General features: G+C 38.3%; 2 protein-coding genes across 3 annotated transcripts in view; one reads left to right on the top strand and one right to left on the bottom strand.

The window, feature by feature from the left end:
• LOC105203826 (juvenile hormone-binding protein) overlaps positions 1-20,912 on the bottom strand; it is a 423,181-nt gene that overhangs the window by 171,810 nt on the left and 230,459 nt on the right. The gene's annotated exons all lie outside the window — the stretch shown is intronic.
• The window catches only part of LOC105203861 (microtubule-associated protein futsch), a 50,597-nt gene that overhangs the window by 25,905 nt on the left and 3,780 nt on the right, over positions 1-20,912 (top strand). The window contains exons 2-6 of one of the 2 annotated variants that reach the window (XM_039451231.1): positions 11,833-12,269; positions 13,076-13,241; positions 13,916-14,056; positions 14,714-14,835; positions 14,995-20,721. In XM_039451231.1, the coding sequence (XP_039307165.1) occupies positions 11,912-12,269; positions 13,076-13,241; positions 13,916-14,056; positions 14,714-14,835; positions 14,995-20,721 (6,514 nt within the window). In that variant the 5' untranslated portion in view covers positions 11,833-11,911. The remainder of the gene's footprint in view (positions 1-11,832; positions 12,270-13,075; positions 13,242-13,915; positions 14,057-14,713; positions 14,836-14,994; positions 20,722-20,912) is intronic. The other variant, XM_026135241.2, reaches the window with a different exon arrangement.

The raw sequence follows: 20,912 nt of genomic DNA, 5'->3' as shown, positions 1-20,912 counted from the left end.
ATCACGTCTCTCGCGTGTCGTGGAAAAAGAGTGAGCAGAGAAGAGACGAGAAAAGTCGCCTGACTGGGATTGCACATTTGACTTTACAAAGAGTTAAGTCGAACTCGGTCCGCGAGACAGGCGCGTGCTCGGCATGAGGATTTTTCCCGCCGTTCATTTTGCGTCTGGTGATCGGTGCACGAGCTCCAGCAACTGCGAAAGCAATTCGTCCGCGTTTATTTCTGTCACTTTGCCTGGCATAACGTACTCCCTCCTAGACGCCCGTAATTATATCGAGAGAAATCTGTGTCCTTCGAGATTATATCGTCGCGCAGTGTAACACATCCAGACCTGTTTTAACAGATTATTGATTTTGTTACATAAATTTCGTTCGAACTGTACTTTCGCATTACGCAATCAAAAAGTTTTTCTTCAACACTAGACTTTGAGATAAAGTAACAAGTGCCAAATATTTCTTTCAATAAAACATGTCTTTAAGAATTTTTAAAGTATTGAAGCAATTAAGATACAACTTTCATAGAAACCTTTATTGATTTTTATAAATAGATCACGATGATATTTTTTTACTATCGAAGGTTATCCAGTAAATGTACAGACGACATTTAATTGGAGATTTCCTCTGAGGATGTGATAATGAGCTACTGATTGACATGAAATGTAAGAATAAAAAAATTTTCTTAATATAAATAAGATCACGCACCGACTGACCTAGAATCAATATTAAAAACTGGAAATTATCAGGCGGATTTACAAAAAATAATTTTAAATATTTTAATCGTATTTTAATTTTTGAAAGGTCGTCATTTTGTTAACTTTCAGTTTTTAATATTAATTTGTGTCAATCAGTATACAAACTCATATAAAAACTTTTTGTTTTTAAGTTTCAAGTTAATCGGGTTTATCGTTAAATTTAACATTATTTATTAGATAGCCTGCAATAATAAAGAATACCCCATAATAATCTTCAAAAATCAATTAAATATTTTTACAAAATGTTTACATCTTAATTGCTTCAATATTTTTCTATAAGAAATTTCTTGAAGAAAACTTCTTTTTTCAGTCTCAACAAACGGTATAGAATGTTCCCTGAAAACAACTATCTCGACAAACTAAAATAATTTTCCAATTGTGCTAATGTGCGAAGAAATATTGCACTCATCTTCCACCGTCGGTTAACGCGACGAATCTAATTTTTCCGATAATTTGTCTTACTGCAGACGTTTTGCCCAATGTCAAATCGAAGAGTATTGCGACACTCAATTTTAACCATTTACGGCATAGCAATCACGCGGTTAGAAGATGTCTTCACAAGTGTTTTTAGATTTCACATGTGACACTTCGAGAGTATCTTGACATAACGGAAACGTAATACTTTGTTTGACTGCTTATACATATGGACGTTTACTGTTGAGTGTCTATAAAAGCTGCACCGTAAAAACTTTACATTCAGTTCTATTACATCGGTAAAGCCATAAATATTCGAATAACATAATACATCGATTAACCAAAATAATTATCAGATTATTCGAATCCAGATATCTCGCAACTAGATATTTGCAACTAGGAGACATGGAAATCAGTTAAGTATGCGTATTCCTTTTCATAATGTCGTCCGTGACCACCGGTCAGTGGGACGAGAAAGGGGCCGTCTCGGTGAGCGCAAGGCCGCCGTAGGTAGTTGCTGCAATTTTTCTGTTTAACAATATTGCTTTTCCCATGCCGCGCGTTTCCACCGGCGCGCGGTGTTCGCATTTTTGCTCCCGCCAATCGGGCGACGAGCGGACATTTCATTTATGCGCTTCAACGGTATCACGCTATACCACCTTCATTATGACGCATTGTTCGCGCATGACACAAGCGTCTTTATTATCGTCGAATTTGCAAAGGACTTTGACTCGCAGCGAGAGGCAAGAATGCATGGCGTTCCTCGGCAATTCGAAATAATTCCTGTGTCATTGCACGAGACTAAACAGTACAGCCATTAGACTTGTATTAGATCACAAATTGAGATCGCGAATTGAATTGTCGGTATCGCGTGGCTCCAAACTTCCGTTTTATGTGAAAGGGATCGCAATTGATTCTAGCATCACGCGGAAGTTTAAACTCGCGTGCTCGCGTTCGTACGATAAAGATCGTAAATGAATTAACTGCTACACTCAATTAGGGATTATACGATTGAGAGTTTAGATATGAAGCTTAAAACAAAAGCCGCGATAACATTTAATACTAATAATTGGAAGTGTTCAATCGTAAATAATATAAATTTCTGTCGCAAAAATAAATTAACCATTGTTTTCGGGCGCACGAACACGCCTGACAAAGAAAAAAAAATGCATACGATTCGAATCCAGCACGGACCCGCATGGTCTTGCGTTCACACGCCGTTTAAGTGCAATTACTGTCCGGCAATGAAAGAGATTTCAATGCGCGGTAAAGACGAGTAAGTGGTGACTTCAACGACGAGTTCATTACGGTACACTCGCGCTAAATACTTGTTTAAGAATTTAAATGCTTCATTTTATATCGCGCGATTATTTTTTACGCTTCATATATTTTATGACGGTGTGTTATTCTCTTCACACAGGTGCAGATACGCCTATTGCAATACGCATACCTTCGATACAAATTTCTCTGAGTAGTTGAGTTCTTGGAGTAATTAATTTTTTTTACACACGTCATCCTTGCACTTTAAGTGTCAATTCTTCCGTTCGATTTTCATCATTCACCGTAATGAGCTGATGCAATAAACAGAATACATTAATCGATTAAATATAGAAATAAAATAATAAAACTCCGTACTCCATATTCACTTTTTACTAGCGTGAAATTATAACCTAGCTGCTTTAACGACTACTGTATAAAAAATGAATAAAGTAATGTAATTTTTTCCTACGTTTTATTCTTTGCCGGGGATTGCAATTTCTCTAACTAGCTTGATGTTTACTTAAGTGAATATCAACGAAAGAACATTTCTTAGTGAGAAATAATTTCACTGTAAGATTTACGTATAAATACAGTAATTACTTGCTAATGTGTTACGGGTAGCTGCTAACTTTATCATGCGATAATTCCATGCATACGTGCTGTAATTGTACACAGTTGAAGAATTGCAGAAATTAAACGTTACGATTAAAGTCATTGTTACGATGATTTTAATTGTAATTTCTCTTAATCGTCTTTCATAAGTGCCAAGACAATTTTCCCACATCTGCACCATTTGCAAGTTTTAAATAGAAATATATAAATCCAGTTTTTTGACGCCGAATTAAATCAAATTTAATTTTTTTATTTGAATCTGAATCGGACTAAATTAACAAAACTTTATCCGAATTGTATCGAATCAAAACATTGAAACGCAACTTTAAATTAATAACATGCTTATTACTACATTGAATTTTAATACATAAATAATAAAAAAGATTTTTATGTAAAAAAATAATATTAATTATATGCCTAGTTAAATAGTACATAATTAAAAAGTTAATTAATAAAATTAAAACGTTAATAACTTTTAATTTAAATTAGTCAACTTTAAATGAGTTAATTTTTAATTATAATTAATTATTTTTATTTATAAGTTACATAAACTTTAACTTTTTTAATAAAAATTTATATAAAAGAAAAAATACATTCTCACATAAAAAAGAATACTTTTTTATTACTTCATATAAATTTAATTTACCAATCAAATATTAAATTTATTATAATGATCCATATTATAATTGATTCAAATAATCTAACTTCAAGAAATTACCACTTTCTAATTTAATATAAATAACACTCTTTTTTAATTAATTTAAATTTAGCTAAAATTAATTAAATCTTAATGTATCTTTTAACTGAATTAGTATTTTGTTCATGTAATTTTTAACGTGGTTAAATTAATTATATAAATCACTAACTTAATTTAAGTATTAACTAAAATACATTAACTTACTCAATTCTGATTATATGATATGAATCATTTTAAATACGATTTTATAAAATTATCAATACATGTGATTTTGTATTTGAAACTCTTCAAAAAATTTTTTAATAATTTGAACCACACACACACAGAGTTGAATTTCTATTAAATATTCAAATCAAATCCTGCCAGATGTGATTTATTCGATTTAGGTAAAATTTGATTTAGTTTGAACTATTCTTGATCGAATAGTTCGTACATCACTAGAGATCTAAATTCTACAGTTTGAATGATTGACAATTCAATCTCAAAAGTTACATATCATTTTTAAATTAACAATAAGATTTTTTTCTTCAATAATGAGGACGATATTAACTCAGCGTCGCGGCTCCAGAGAACATGACGACTTGAGCGATTATTACCCTCTAGCTACTTCCTTATTAGCGGTTTTTACACTGTCTGACATTACGGCGCTTTTTTGCTTATCTTCTGAATTAATCCATGAGCTTCCTCAATTATCGACATTACAATCAGAGCGAGCGCATTGCGAGATGCGGCGAATTAATCGAATAATGAGCGCGGGAGCGGAAAAAAAGGCGAGCCTCATCGAATCAATCGTAAAGCCTATCTGGCACAGCTAGGCTTGCAAGTCGGATGACCTTGCAATGCCGTTCATGGGTGATCGGCGAAAGTAAAGTCGTAAAATTGATTCGGCAAAGCAGACGAGAATCTAAATATCACCTCGCGCTAAATCTGGCCTGTCACTGTCATATGCTAATCTGCCTGCTTTAACCAGAATTCAGTTGAATTCGACGTTTGCGTGAATGTTGATGAGCTTGACCGTGTGCGAAATCTGTCAATATTAATTAGGATCGGAATACCAATTAAGCCATGCTCGCTTCAATGAGCCTCGTGGCCTCCTAGTTTCGTCAGTCACTCTCACTTTCGATTGCGTATCCGAAGCAATAATTCATTATTAGATAATCCGAAGCGTTATTCTAATCTCGATGAAACAATCAAGGAGATAGTTTCGAAATTGTTTCTTCAGTATAATCACTTTATGCGATACAAATCAAGATCGAGAAATTCAAATAAAATAAATCCGCGCTTGCAACGACGTTTGTAACTGCATTTGCAACAACAAATTTAAACACAAGTACGCGCAAGTTTTAAACTCAGACTTGTCGTAATTATCGTTCCCGGACCAGACCGGCCTGGATAACTACTACGTCTAGTCTGTACAGACAGGTATATGAACAAACGGTTACGTGGTGTACGTATTGTCTCGCGAGGAATGTAGAAAGCAAAGTATCTTGGATAACACTGCCCCGACGGGAGCAAGAGTATAGGTTGCTTGGCAGCGAGGATGTGCCTCAAAGATTCCCAACACTATCATCATCTTCGTCGTCGTCGTCATCATCACTATCCTGCTGCCGGCTACCTTCGGAAAGGTCATTGCGGACGGCTAACTACAGTGTTATAGCGTAGAGTATTCAAGACGAAAGGATATTTATTAAGCGAATTTGAGTAAAAGAATCACTCAAAAATTGCACAAGCTCAAATTTTATTTTTTCAAACTGGTTTTTCACTCTGTGAGAGTTAAAGAGCTAAAAACAAATCTTTTGATAATAATAATAATAATCAAGCTTTGATAAAATAATTCAATTAAGTGTTTAATTAATACAACCAATGAGATATTTAATAATTAATAAAGTAATCAAACATAATAATAGAAACCAATCAATTAATAAATAATTATTAAACAGTTACCCTGTGTTACTAGATATTTAATTAACTGAATATTTAATTGAAACTACTTGTAGTATTCATCTAAACTTCATTATTATGAAACTTTTTTTTTCCAATTTAGACTACTCGTCCGCGGAAACTTTCACGATTTTTGCTGGTATCAATCAGCGAAGCATTTCGTAAACTATAATAAAATAACTTATAACATTTTTCTCCTCGTCGATCCTAAATTCCAAATCTCTACATTGGTAAGTCGTTTATCGAGTCAGAATATGATGCTGCTATAATATTTGAATAATTTTAACTAATCGCTGGAGTTAGGGAAGCATCTCAACGTGACATGAGGGAGCGATCGACGCGCATCCGCATCGAAACGTGCAGTAAACCTTTGACATTTCGAGGATTCCAGACACCGTGATTGCACAATGCGCGCATCCGCGCATGTACATACATATATACAAATGGCGGGAGAATGGCGCTTTAAATCCCAAAGAGAGTGTAATCGATGCGTACGTTGGCACACTTTTCCGATATCGGATATTCGCTTTCGGAACGAGAAGGGGAACGATCTTGTTAAAAGACTTCGGCACAATGAAAACCGGGCCGTCGCGTCGTCCGTCGCTCCGGCGCGCACCATGAAATTGACCGGTTACACTTGTAATTAAGCATACAATGGCCTGCAACTATACGTTCGCCGGCGCTCGGACAGTCGGCTCCGTCTTAGTTCGGCGCTCGACCGATAAGAGTAATAATACGTTCACGGAAAATTTTGCACCTGCTGACATCCGCGAATAATCGGCAAAGCGACGCTCGCGCTCGCACACGAAGATGCACACCGTGTGATCTCTCTGTCTCTCTCTCTCTTTTTCTCTCAATGAAAGACCTCGTCACTTTCACCCCGCATCGCGAGCAACGACTTTATGTAAGCCGCTGGTAGCACCGAATTCCAATGTTTTCCAATTATATTGGGCACACTTTTCCTTAAATCAGATTATTGCGTATAAGACATAGAGACGTTACATTAGTGTCTTCTCAAGATAATTTCCAAATAAGTATAAACACATATGTACTTCACTTAAATGTTAAATTAAATTTTTTAAATTAATAAGAAATAATTAATAAACAAAGAGCTAAATTAGATTTTAGCATTAATATTTATTTTAACATTGTTAAAATAAATATTAATATATGTTATAACAAATATAAATATATGTTACATTGCAATGCAACGTCAACATATTCTTAAGGATTATATTTAAAGTTAAAGCTAATTTACAAGTGACAACATTACCAGATGACCGTTTCGGTTTGACATCCACTGACTCTTAATGGTTAAGCAAAGTTTGCATTGTAAATTACAATCGCATTTCACATCTTAGTCCATTTCATATATCGTAATCGCATTAGCCCTAATGCGACTACGAACTTTACTCAACCACTGAAAATGGCTTGATGTCAAACCGAAACGATCATCTGGTATAATGTATTGTCACTGTAAATGTAACTATCGTGAAGAATATGTTAATGTTACATCATTAAAATAAATTTTCGATAACGTTAAACTTTAGTTTCGCTCTATCCCTTAATTATTTCTTATCAACTTTTAATTTCAATACCAGAAATCGTATTAATTGTTCTAAATTTTATATTAAAAATTATTTTAATTATTAATACACTTTTTAAACCTCGAGAATAAAAAATCACTAAAAATTACGGAAGCTCAATTTTCGTTCTGTTACTCTGAATGTTAAAGAGTAAATTTTCAATGTTCTCTTAATAACTACAGTATGTAGAGTGAAGAAAGATTTATGTTACAAACTATTTTTATAAATTTCTAGACTAACATGAAGTATCTCTTATACGAGTAAAATTGCTAATTCTATCCAGACAGCAAGCATGTCTAAAGATATCTACAAGCTTTATCGTAATGCATATACAGATGCATGTATATGTACAGCTCAATATTCTAGTTGACAAGGACATCTAATTGCTTCACATTCGCCTTGCGAAAGTATCAGCAAATCTGTTTGGGATACCTATGACTGTCTCTTTGCTAGCCTAAGGACATCGGTAACATTCAACCGTTTCCGAAGGTCCGAGAGGCCGCCAAGTGTGGGGAAAACAAGCAGAACTGGTCTCGCGTGCACTGTATTACTACGCAGGATCCTTCGATCGGCTCAACTCGCAATAATAATCCCCGGGCGTGAACGATCTTTGCAAATGCTTCGGCCATCGATTAAAGAGCATCGTTCTTGATCGGCTACCAATGTGAATTTCTAATGATCAGACGCCGCTCGAGAAATGGAGCGTGCACATCACTCTTGCGGAGGTTGAATATACATGTAATTTTAAATCTTGAGGGTAAAAAGCATATAGAAGTACGATATGTAATGATGGATTGTTATACGCTTTGAAAACGGACGCAGGAAAAGATGTGGACACCTTTTCCTGTCGTGCTGCCCTCCTGTCGTGATTCCTGCGGTTACTTTGCATCGTAATCCCTTTGTCCATTAATGTTAATACACAAGTTGCCTTGAGCAACGCAATGCATTCAGTAGTTTAGATGTTGCGCTGAATAACGCAACAATAAATCTAATACGTTCCCATAGCGCAGATTTTGCGTTAAAAAAAAATGAAAATTTTAAGTACATTTTAATTTTATTTTAACAACAAGCTTATTTTCTTATTATACTCGACATGTGTATGATCGATGCAATTTCCGTTCTCGTGTAATTATGTGTACGATATTGGGACGGATCGTGTTCTATGGATTCGTAGCAAGTACGCGTTGCGTCATAGAGTAATTTGATTTTGACCGAATCGCGGGTGTGCATAGATAATGCTGAAAAGTTACGCAAGGTTCCGTCGCGATTGCGATCAAGGTGAAAGTCTTCGAGCTCGGTAGAGCGAGACTTAGTGGTATCAGCAGGCGAGTCTCGTAAATTATAGGCAATGTCGTTGGGGAATGTCCTTTAACGACGAGTAGCAAGGAGCCTATTCTATCCCGAGGAGAATCGCGTGCTTCACGGTGGACTCGCACGTATTTCGTTGTTTTTCACAGCGGCACGGTCCAGCAGCGATACGGATTCGTTCCTGGCGATTTCCTCGCCACGGTGTGTAGATGTCTATCTCGCGAACCCTTAGAACTTTTAACGTACAATTATCTCGCGTTTATTCGCGAGCGCGAATCAAGTCGCCTCGCGTACACGCGCCTTCCAGGCGCGATTAATTCTAGCACGTCACGCTGAATTTCACGGCGATTTGAAATTTTTATCTTAACGATTGGAGAATATCACTTTTCACGTACAAAGGATATTTTTTATCAAGCAAATGCATGCCTAACGATCTCCATTTCAAGATATCTTCTGCTTTTACTTTTTCAGATATAATAAAGTGTACTACGGAGATATTTTTTTATAAAATAAAAATTATTAAGAATTTATAAGGGGCTCTAAATAATATATATTGATCCAACATTATTCCTCATTTCTAATTAGCCTTGAATTATGAAACAAAATTCTGCTTTTAAAAAATAGGAGATTTATTTTAACACGTTAAATCACTGCTTACTATATTTACTCGTAAGTCTTCTCCTGAAAAACCAGAAGTACCGAACGATACTTCTACGTCGTTGCGACCAGTTGCGACTGCACTTTTTTTTGCGAGTATGAAACGCTTTCACTGAAATACGCAAGATTCGTCAAATACTTCTGTAGCAAAAATGCGTACGAGTATTGTAGAATAAAAACGTTGAAGTAATAAAGTATATTATTAAATTTAAATGATAAAGGAATTTATTCAATGAGAATTTAATTCATCATTCGCGAGATAATTTAATGTTGGGAATATCGTGTGATACAATGAAAAGAACTGATGACATATGATAGATAGTGGATGCCGCGCGTTAATGATTATTATTACGTTATAAACATCAACATATTGGCGTTGTTCCAACGCGAGTGTCAAACAACCTCTATAAAAAATATGTTTATAACAAAATTATAGAAAATAAAAGCTTCTTGTTATATTTTCGTCAATGTTAACTTTTTTCCTAATAATCACAAAAAAACAAGAAAATAAAAGAAAATATAGAATGAATAAAGAAAAAAAAACGGCGGTCAAATTGTTATTTACTGCTCGTTCAATAGGAATATAGCGCGATTAGGCTTTCTCATGCGGATTTTTATTGAAAGAAACCGCTCGGAGTATCCGAGTGAATCTTCGCGATTACATGGTTTCTCAGGTTGAAAAACATTAATATGCCACTGTCTCCGGATTATGTCACGGAGGAAGTATCCTGCACAGAATTGACCCGGGTGTGAGCGCCGAGCTCCTTCTTCCTCGGGAGGGCGTAGTGAATCAGTCCTTTGTGCCGGGAACTTTCAGGGTCAACCACTTTCGGTGCAGTATATACCTTCGACGGTTTGTATGTACACTCGCAAACACACTCGCCCGTTCCAAGCGTGCCTATAGGGTATCCTGAAAGTCGCCGCGTAGCTAACAGTCAAGTACCACTGAGCTAGGTATTTTCAGACTGACTCACCGCCTCTTCTTCGACTTGCCGCATCCTCGCGAAAGAGTGAGATAAGATTTAATCCGTACGACCAGAAATCTTTTTTTTTTCTGCGAAATTAACGTCGGACACGTAAGACGAGTCAACGAGAAATTTTCAGAATATTTATTTCATACGTGCGCAAAAGAATAAATTCACTGTCTCTTCTCTTGAAGAAAACATCTAATGAATCATTTCAATAAAGCTAAGCAGCTTTTAAACTTTTTTTCAATCTTTGATTAAGAAATCGATTAATTAAAAAACATGAAGTTCGCGTTTTTGCGTTTTGGGAAAAAAGGGCGTTACATTGAACGTCCTTGCTTATCGTTCGAGATCGTCATTCGATGTCTATTTTTATACAAACATATTAGACTTATTGTATAACAACGCGATACACGCGTCCAATCGTGTAACCACTCATAAGTATACTCAATAACAATGGAAAATGTTCTGGAACAAACAAGGCAACATTTGTTACGTTGAGAGCTTATTAGAGCAAGCACATTTTATTTGTTTTTTAAACAATTGAGATTTATTTCAGCTGAAGTAGGTACTAGAGAAATGACGATGTTTTCCATATTGTCGAGTCTGGCGTCCGTTAGAAGGGGTTAAACCCCGCTGTTCCTTTTTCTCTGGTGGCGGATCCTGAAGTTTATTGGCTCGACGCCGTTCAAAGTCGAAAAAATAAACTAAATAGTCTGTGTGAGGGACCGAAAGTGGAGGGAGGTTCGCAGGAAACGCACGGAAGAGAAGATGAGATTGTGGGTGTAAGAGTGAGAGAAAGAGAGAGGAAGGGAGGGAGGGAGAAGCGGACTATGGCAAATTCGTCTTTGCCGGCGGCAGAGGATGTTTCTCACGAAATTTCTCATCGCGATTCGCGAGCGAGCCTCTAATTCGAGTCGCTGCTGATTCACTCGTGACGTCTCGCAACGCGAGAGCGAAACAATCGCGGGCGATGCGATCAGACCGCAAACATCTTCCTTCTCTTTTAGCGGTCCCTCGCCGCGATTGAGTCAGCGTTAAGAGGTAATTGATTTTTGCGCTCGGCAAACAGGTTCGATAAATTGTTCCGCGAGGATATCGATAGGATACACCGGCGAGACATCTCTCTTTCTCTCTCTCTCTCTCTCTTTCTCGCGATTCTCGCATCTCCCTCGCTCATCTCGTGCGAGAAACCTACAAGTCAGTCTCTACCGCTGACGTCATTGGCGTGGATCTACGTTAGTCGGTGGTTGATGGGCCATTTCGCAGCCCGACAGCCAAAGTTCTATAATAGCTCTAAATAAAACTGAGTTCAGCAGACTTATTCGATAATTCGTAATCTGGCTGGAATCTTGACAGAAAAGAGTTGAATAAATTTCGGCAAAAGAAACTGGCTGTAAATTGAAAGTCACATTAATTTTTTATGCCGATGTAGGATGGATGTCGAAATATGAGTGCCAAAATAACTTGTTAACAAATTTACTATGTTTTTTTGAACTCTACGTGATATTTAATCTACTTAATAAAAGGAGTAATCGAAATAATACGATCGTAATAAAATAGTAGTAAGACTATACTTTAATATTCAAAACGTTTCAAAAGGACGAATTCGCGATGTGTCATTCTGGGAATTTGATTACAGAAACGAGACGCATGACAGACGAGACTAGGCGGGCGTTATTAGGTGAGGGTTCAGCAGCTTTCGGCGACGCGATCGAGAGATGTCGGATGCCGCTGGCACGGACAATCCGGCGTTCGCCAACGAGGATGAGTGCGTCAGCGGTTCCAAGTTGGAGAACGGCGGCCAGCAGCAAGCGGCCTTGAACCAGGATCGCAAGTCGTCGGCGGACGACGCGCCTGTAGAAAATGGCCACAAGCGATCCTTCGTCTCCCAGCACTACGTCGAGCCCATTAAGCCAAACTCGGAGCCATGTTATAAAACGGAAACGAGAATCGAGGTGCCGGCCGATAACACGGAGAAGAGCATGCCAGAGCCGAAGCTCAATGGCGTTCACGGGAATGGCAATAACAACGACGCGAGTTTCCTCAACAATAGTGCTACGAGCGTGCAGATCAACGGTGAGTTCGAATAGTGTCACGTACACGATATTCCACTATCACATGGATACAACGAGGCATAAACGCGTTATATGAATACTTATGAAGTTGAAACATTAGGAGTAAGAGCATGAGGAAAAGCTTAATAATTAGAAGTAGTTGCGCGTCTAAAAAATCCAGTTAACTTTATGTCTTTAGGTATAACGGGTATAATGCAAGAATAGACGCTAAGAGATACCGTAGGAAACCACTATGAAAAAGCTTATCGATTCCTATTTCCGTCGCCCATAGGACACGATTTCAGTAAGAGCGAGACTTTCAATCGTTAATTACCAGCATTGACATTACTACCGGTTTGTCGAGAAAAAGTCGTTCATGACCGTAAAATCCCAGGAAGTCTCGCATCCGGGACCTTTCATGGTGAATCCGTTGACACGCGTCGCGATTGTTAACACACGCGATGTCCTGATCATTAATTCCATCCCAACACCTGATTTTGCGCATGCGTTTGACATCGATAGTATACAGTAGTCTTTATAGCAAATTGTTTTTATCTAAATTAAATTAAATCGTTAATCTCTCCTTCTCATTAATTATCATTTATATATGTATGTACGTCTTATTAACATACAATCGTCATATTTCGTGCGAATTTGTTTCCCTCGTTGTGCTATGCAAGAAGCAGGAAACTCGGCCCTGTTTAGCCTCATTACTATTTCGCGGAATGCGGTTTCTCCGCTGTTTCGTGTGTGACCGGAAAATGAAAACCGGTTACACCATACGCACAAATATACCTCGATGGTAAATGGTTTCCCGTTTTCCCGTAGATTCCGGAAAGAAAGAGCAGATCGAGGCCGTAAACCTGGAACTAGTCTCGATGAGGCCATACACAGGCAACAATATTCAGACGAAAGGTCAGGAAGCCTGCGAGGTACCAGCTGATCCTTACGAGGAGTACTTCGTGCCAGTTAACGAGCATCGAAAGTACATCAGGTAACGAGATATTTGTCGAAGTAAACGAGTTTCTGGCGCTTACGCAGTCTTTACTTCATTCCGCCTTCTAACTCTCTTATTAACTGTTTTTTGTGATTACCAGCCCAGCGTGCGTAAATTTTTCCGGATTTTAGAAACAAGGAACATGATAGGAACGAGATAAGAAAGAAAAACGTGCAGCTTATAGGCTCTTCTAATATATGTATATATACCGAGTATCGATTTTTAGATAAAACTTTCTGCCACAAGATAATCCCAATTGACGATCAATTTTATAAATGCTGTATTGCGTAAAATGTTAACTGCACAACCGAAGCGAGAGTTTGTCATATAAACTAAGCATACTGGCACCACTACATATATTTCAAAGGCAGCAATAGCACACAATAATTACATTCATTTCAATATCCGTATTGCGAGCGTACTGTATATCATAGAGTTGCGATGAAAATGTTTGGGAGAAACATGTGTGTAGGATACAAGTACATTTCCTAGAAAGAAGCGTACGTGTTTCGTTGCTGAGGGAATCAACAAGCGATAGGGATATATCGTTAACATCGTTTTTAGCAGTTTTAGCAGTTGCGCTATCTTAGAGCTTGATCAAGCTGCTGATCGAAAAATCTTACATCGACAGTAGAAAGTTAGACAGTGTTTTCTGTTGTCACGATACTTAGCAGAAGTCCCGAGGCCGAGGTTGAAACAACCGTAGCTGGAGTGCGTTTTGATTTGGGTCCCGGCGTCGGCCGCGAGGGACTCAGCCTGAGAGACCCCGCCGCCGGATTGGTCGACTATTCCCACTGGCTGACAGCCCTCAGGTACTTGACGGATGCTTTCGAGGAAAAAAAAAGAAATCAACAAAATGCAGCTGGGAACTGTCTTAGTAGAATATATTATACTTTAGGTGTCTCTTAGGGGCACGCGGTCGCGCACTAACACGCTTATGCTATCAGTCCCCCGTGTCGAATCGAATGCGAAAATTTCTTCGTAAAAACTGCACGTTCAAGAATTCGTCCTTCGTCTCGTGTCCTATCGACGCCGAGACAGCTTCTTCGAATAAAAGAATGTCGACACTACTGCTACGAATATAGGAATCATCGATTAATTAACCGATCAAGATTAATCCCAAAATGTAGTATCGCAAACCAATCAGAACTTAAACCAAATCTCGCGATACGTTATTACCGATCTCTGAAATCAAATTGAAGATACATAAGCAAGGAGAGCGCGCGGCAAGTGTTACACACTACACGTGGTACATGATCCAGAGATTAGGCATTCACGAAGCGGGCATTAGACTGGGTGCGACCAAGGAAGCTTCTAATACCATTGGCTGGTCATTGACGAAGGTTGCTAGGAATCGCGTTACACGCGTAGCGCTGTATAAAATACGCTTTTTGGGTTTAAAACAAGGAAGATATTGTCATCTAATAGATTCAACCGCGTTTCTGTATGGCAACGAAATTGTGTTGCAGGGGCGAGAAACTTTACGTCACGAAAGACAAAAGGTCCAGAAATTCGTATTGGAGAAGAATGGCCTGGGGATGCGCGCTATTAGTCATAATGATTGCCGTAATCATCGCCATTTTGGCTGCAAGTAAGACAGTTTCTCATTCTTTTAATCTCACAAGTTTTATATTTGTAAAACATATATGCTCCATCCATAAAATAATAAAAAATATTGTAATAAATTAGACACTTGTTAAATATAAAATAAGACTGTGTATTCTAAATAAAAATTGTGTTTTCATTTTAGCTGGTGTATTCCCAACACAAACAGCTACGGAACCTTTGGAGAATGTAGACGAAAGTAATACTCATCCATTTAATGAAGTGCATGCGGCTGGAAGTAAAGAATATGTAAAGGATCCGCCATTAAGTCCACCACCTTTGACCTCGACTTTCCCATCGTGGCCTACAACTGACGAAACGTTATTCAAAATTGTAGAAGATGCTCTGGATGGAACTTTGAGACTAGACGACTTTAATTGGAACGACGATTTCAGCGACAAAAAATCGCGAGTATACAGACAAGTAAGCGCCGAGATAGAGGAACATCTAGGGAAAATTCTTCGACAAGGGGGCAGCACGTCTATAATAAAAGTATACGAAATAAATAAGGAAGGCGAAATAAAATTCAGAATAAGTCATCCACCTCGAAATGCCCCTGAAAAAAGTCAGCAATACATCGAAGATGTATTACGAAAAAGTGATTACATGATCGGACAGTATCATTTAAATAAACTTCACGTGGAAAAGCTTATTGATCAATGTGAATATCTCGGATGTACCGGAAACTGTAAATACGATTACTCCACTGGTGTATTTGTATGTACCTGCAATTCAGGAGAAATGTTGCATCACGACGACAAAACTTGTGTGGATGATTTGAGTAATATCGAGATGGATGATGCAATATCACAATCCAGTACGGAAACAATTAATGATTTTCAGGGTAGAAGCAGAGACCCGGACTTTGAATCCAAACATCCTAATGCTTGGGAAAATACAGACTTCAAGACAAGTTTAGCAGAAACGGATACATCAAAGCCTAAAACAGAACAAGTTAGTCCCAAACAATCAGATCATGTATCACACCAGCAGTCCGAGTCTACACCAATAACAAAACACGATTTTGAGAGTATTAATCCTCATTGGGACCATGAACATTCAATGGAAATCACCACTAAAGCAGAGCATTCCATTAAGCCATTATTTACTGTTGAATCGGAACCTACTGCGGAACCAGAACCCAATGCTGAATCAGAACCTAGTGTAAAACCAGAGCCTAGTGCAGAACCAGAGCCTAGTGCAGAACCAGAGTCTAGTGCAGAACCAGAGCCTAGTGCAGAACCAGAGCCTAGTGCAGAACCAGAGCCTAGTGCAGAACCAGAGCCTAGTGCAGAACCAGAGCCTAGTGCAGAACCAGAGCCTAGTGCAGAACCAGAGCCTAGTGCAGAACCAGAGCCTAGTGCAGAATCAGAGCCTAGTGCAAAACCAGAGCCTAGTGCAGAACCAGAGCCTAGTGCAGAACCAGAGCCTAGTGCAGAACCAGAACCTAATGCTGAACCAGAACCTAGTGCTGAACCAGAACCTAGTGCTGAACCAGAACCCAGTGCTGAGCCAGAACCTACTGCTGAACCAGAATCTGTTGCTGAACCAGAGCCTACGGTTGAGCCAGAGCGTACTATTGCACCAGCAATTACTGTTCAACCAGAGCTTATTAAACCGGAACCTACAGTTGTATTAACGCTTGCTACCGAATCAACCCCTGCTTCTGAACCAGAGCCTACTGCAAAAACAGAAATTAATTCTGAAATTGGATCTACTATTGAATCTATTGATAAAGAATCTACTGTAAAACCAGTACTTGTCACAGAAACAGCAATCACTGTCAATGAAGCAGACAGTAAAGTAAAGTCAAAAATAGAGTCGCATCATTTGACAACAGAATCGTATACAGAATCAAAAACTGAAATATCTAATCAGCCTGAATTTCCTGTTAAATCGATATCTCATGATGATACATCTGTTGAATCATCTACACAGATATCACTTTCATACGATGTTAGTGCGACTGATATGCCTAAATCTCTTATCGATTTAACAGATAAAAATAATGATTTCAAAAATAACGAAACTATGACTCCAATTATAAAGCCTATTGAAAATCCAACAGATGATAATACACCTTTACAAGTAATACCTTTATCATCTAAAAATAAATCTACAGAAATCAATGATAACGTGGAATATAAAACGGAAATAACAACGATGCAATCTTATACCAGCAAAAATGATGAAATTACTGAAAGTGCAACCGTCGATATCGATCTTACTACTTTAAATTATAGAGATTTAAAACCGAATGATGATGCAAATGTATCAGTCAAATCTGAAAATCGTGAGGAATCAGTCACAGAACAATTTATACAAAATCCTAATCTTCAGGAAGATAAGGCAAGTGACTCTACTACACAAATAAATTTAAATGATTCTCCGGCCGATGAACGTGATTTAATAATCAAGCAAAAATCGGACAATCCCTCAGACATTTTTGAACAACTCAATGCAACTATCGTGCCAATTATATCAGAAGAAAAAACAGAATCAGTTACTGAACCTATAAATAATGACAAGAATTCATCGACAGTACATTTCCAAACAATAGAAATAAATGGCGTAAATAATAGAAATTTAGAAACATATAATACTAAAGTGCGTGAGACAACCACGATGCCAGAAACTACTACAACTGACACATTCACTCAGCCAATACTAGAATACCGGGAAGAGCACGCACCTGAACCCGCGATCCAATTAAATTCATCGGATTCGAACGAGAAAAATGTCATTGAACATATGCCGACCACGGTCTTTCCAAAAGTACCGAAAAATTTTGCCCACAATGTCGAGCCGCTGAGAGAACCTATTGTGAAATCGACGACGGACGACGAACATATCATGCTGATACCAAAATCCGAGCAACCAATAGAGATACACGCGATAATTCCGCAACTCATTCCGGAACAAGTCACAAATAAATCTCTGAAGATAGAAAACTCGACGACAGAAGCAAATAATAAGGTAGTTAACGAAGCTCTAAACATGAAAAAGTCTGAAGAAGAGATAACCTCAATCGGCTCACCTACAATGTATTCTAATGAGAACATTGTTCGTACGAGTAATAATAAACAAGCGGCACATCCGGACGAAATTCACGAACATTCAACGAGTCACCCCCTTCACCCAGCGACATTTCCAGAAAATTCGGTAGATCATTTCACAGGAAAATCCGATGATCGACCAATTGAAGATATGTCACCATTCTTACCAGATGTTCACATAGAGAAGGAGAGCATGAAGAAAGCACCACGCTTAGATAAGGATGAGCAAGACGCTCCTAATCCTTTCGAAACTCATATCGATGATGTTATAACACATCGGCCATTAATACGTAATAATGCAGGTAGAGTGAACGAAACTGAAACCAAAGATTTATTTAACGACGTTAATTTACAATCAACGAGTGACGAAAGAAAGACAGATAACGCAAAGAAAACTATAGAAAACCATAAAATAAATACTGCAGGCGATATAAGCAGTAGCGATAACGATAACAATAATTTAAATTTCAGCAAAATTAACGATACAGAACCTAAAATTTTGAATGTGTTGCATCACAATAGTTCTGCGAAAGCATTTGATAATGAAAGAACAAAAGATATTACAAATCAAGAAAACAGTGGTATCTCCGAAAATAACGACGCAGAATTGAAAGTGATTCCATTGGCGGTAGAAGATAAGCCAATAGAATCAATTTTTCAAACAACGCAATCTCTAAATAAGAAAACAGAATCTGCTGAAATTTTAACTTCTACTGAAAAGAAAGTAAATGAAGAAGGCATCGCAATTGAAAACAGCGTGACTAGCTCAGAGAAACCAGAAGAGAATGCTGTCGAAGATCACTATAACGATATTACAGACGAAACCTTGTTGAAAGGATATCGACACGATAACACCGGTATTCCGATTAAAGTCATAGAGTCATCCAAGAAAGCACTCTTGAAGGACATTGATCCAGAAAATGTTCCTTATAATGGTCCGCTTTCGTCGCTAACCGCATTCGATGTTGTAAAGAAAAAGAATGGAACGAACGAGAAGATATTTTCTGATACGACACAAAGTCCAATGGTTACAAAAACGGAAGGAAATATAAATGAACAAATGGAAGAAGGTAGATTAACTACTCAAGAACCCGTTTTGCCTATAGAAATTCAACAAGAAATGTCCACGACGATAGCAACTGACAAAATTGAAATCACCACCGTAATTGATGACGGCAAGCATGAAGAGAATAATACGGAACCAAACGTTGGCCAATCCAACGAAAAAGAAGCAATTACAGCAGCGCAGATTACAACAACTCAAGCCACGTTAGAAACTAAAACCACAGCTCAGATCCCGATCTTACCCGAAGAGCTGCAAACAACGGAAAGCGACATGTTAACAACGTTGAGTGAAGAAATGCCGAACGAAGACAAGAAAATGACAATTACTGACAAAACAATTTCAACAGATGATATTAATGACGAAACGAGAAAAAATGTAACCGAGAAAGAGAATGCTGTCACACCTGGCAATATAATGGATATGAATAGTACATCGGAGAAAAGCATGGCAGCGACAACGATGTACGAGAATAACGTCGGCATGAGAAGTGACCAGAAAGTAGAATATGATGAAAACGAACAAACAATGGAAAACGCGACAAAAAGTGCAAAATTTGAAACTACTCTTGTATCGTCCACGACAGAAAAAGATATTGCAAGTGGAACCACGCCTAACGATGTTACTACGACAGAGGATGTCAGACCGGTCACGGAAGTGCTGGATGACACAGTACCCATGACAGATTATAGAATGTTTTTATTCACTACGATTCCGCCAAAACCGATAGTATATAATTCAGAACCACCTGATGAGGCGCTTAGAGTAATACCGCTGGAGAAGAGTCCGGAAAGCAAAAAGAAACCGTCTGACAAAAAGGGATTTGACAAGTACAAATACAAAAAAGAAAAAGACCTGAGTCTGGAAGATCAAAATGAGGATAACGTATTAACGGAAAAGTCCGACTCGGCCATTCTTTCTCAAACAGAACCGACGATGGTTACTGGAGATCACGAGGAATTGAATGATAGTGTGGTAAGCTCGGACGTAGACCTGAATGTGCCCAGATTTACCGTAGCCGACAAGGAAGGCAATATCCTGCCTATATCGAAATGGAGAAGTACGGGGAGCACGGACAAAAGCGAAAATAAAGATGCGGTCGCGGAAACAAAACCTAAGAATTATCCCAACTTCATACCCGTATCGGAAGAGATATTAGAATCGGTACCAGTAACAGAGCCCTACGTAATTATACGAAATACTCGTCCTAAGATCGTTCTGGGCGATGCAGAGAACGCGAGTACGAACGAAACGAGAGTTGAAGGTCGCGCTAAAGCGAACAAAACAGCTAGTCAAGACGCTTTCTTCTCGGATCAATCATTTAGCGACACCGATGAAACAGAAGTATATCATATTAGGAAAGAATCTATTATGACCACGCAAACTTCATCGTTGGATACAAAAGTCGATAGTACCACTATCGCTACTGCTTCGAGTCCTTTGAGATTTCCGGTTCCTGAGATCCTCCCGAAATGCACCGTAGGTCAATTTCAATGCATTAATGGTACGTCGAGAAATGGTGCGTATTGCGTGCCACAATCCGCCAAATGCGACTCTGTGAATGACTGTTCCGATGGCTCGGATGAATTGAATTGCGAGGCGGAAGGTTGTTCGGCTAATTTCCGTTGCGCCAACGGACAATGCCTGAAGAGGCACCTCGTCTGTAACAAGATCGTGGACTGCGACGACGGCAGTGACGAGCACGACTGCGAAAACTGGCAGTGCCAATCTGACGAGTTTAGATGTCCAAGCGGTAAGTGTCGTATGCAATTATAATATACAAAATGATACGCGAGAGCAGTAATAAAATTATAATGGAAAATAATAATTTAAATTCATAATCGTTTGTTAAGGCCATCTTCTTTTCGAATAAAACGTTTCCAGATTTTTATCAGGTATATGAAGTGATTCGATGAATCTTGAATCTATCACTAACGAATAAAA

This window comes from Solenopsis invicta, chromosome 6, assembly GCF_016802725.1.
Source record: "Solenopsis invicta isolate M01_SB chromosome 6, UNIL_Sinv_3.0, whole genome shotgun sequence".
In the NCBI taxonomy this organism is placed as follows: domain Eukaryota; kingdom Metazoa; phylum Arthropoda; class Insecta; order Hymenoptera; family Formicidae; genus Solenopsis; species Solenopsis invicta.
The sequence above is the reverse complement of the archived record's forward strand: the minus strand, read 5'-3'. Positions and strand labels throughout refer to the sequence as shown.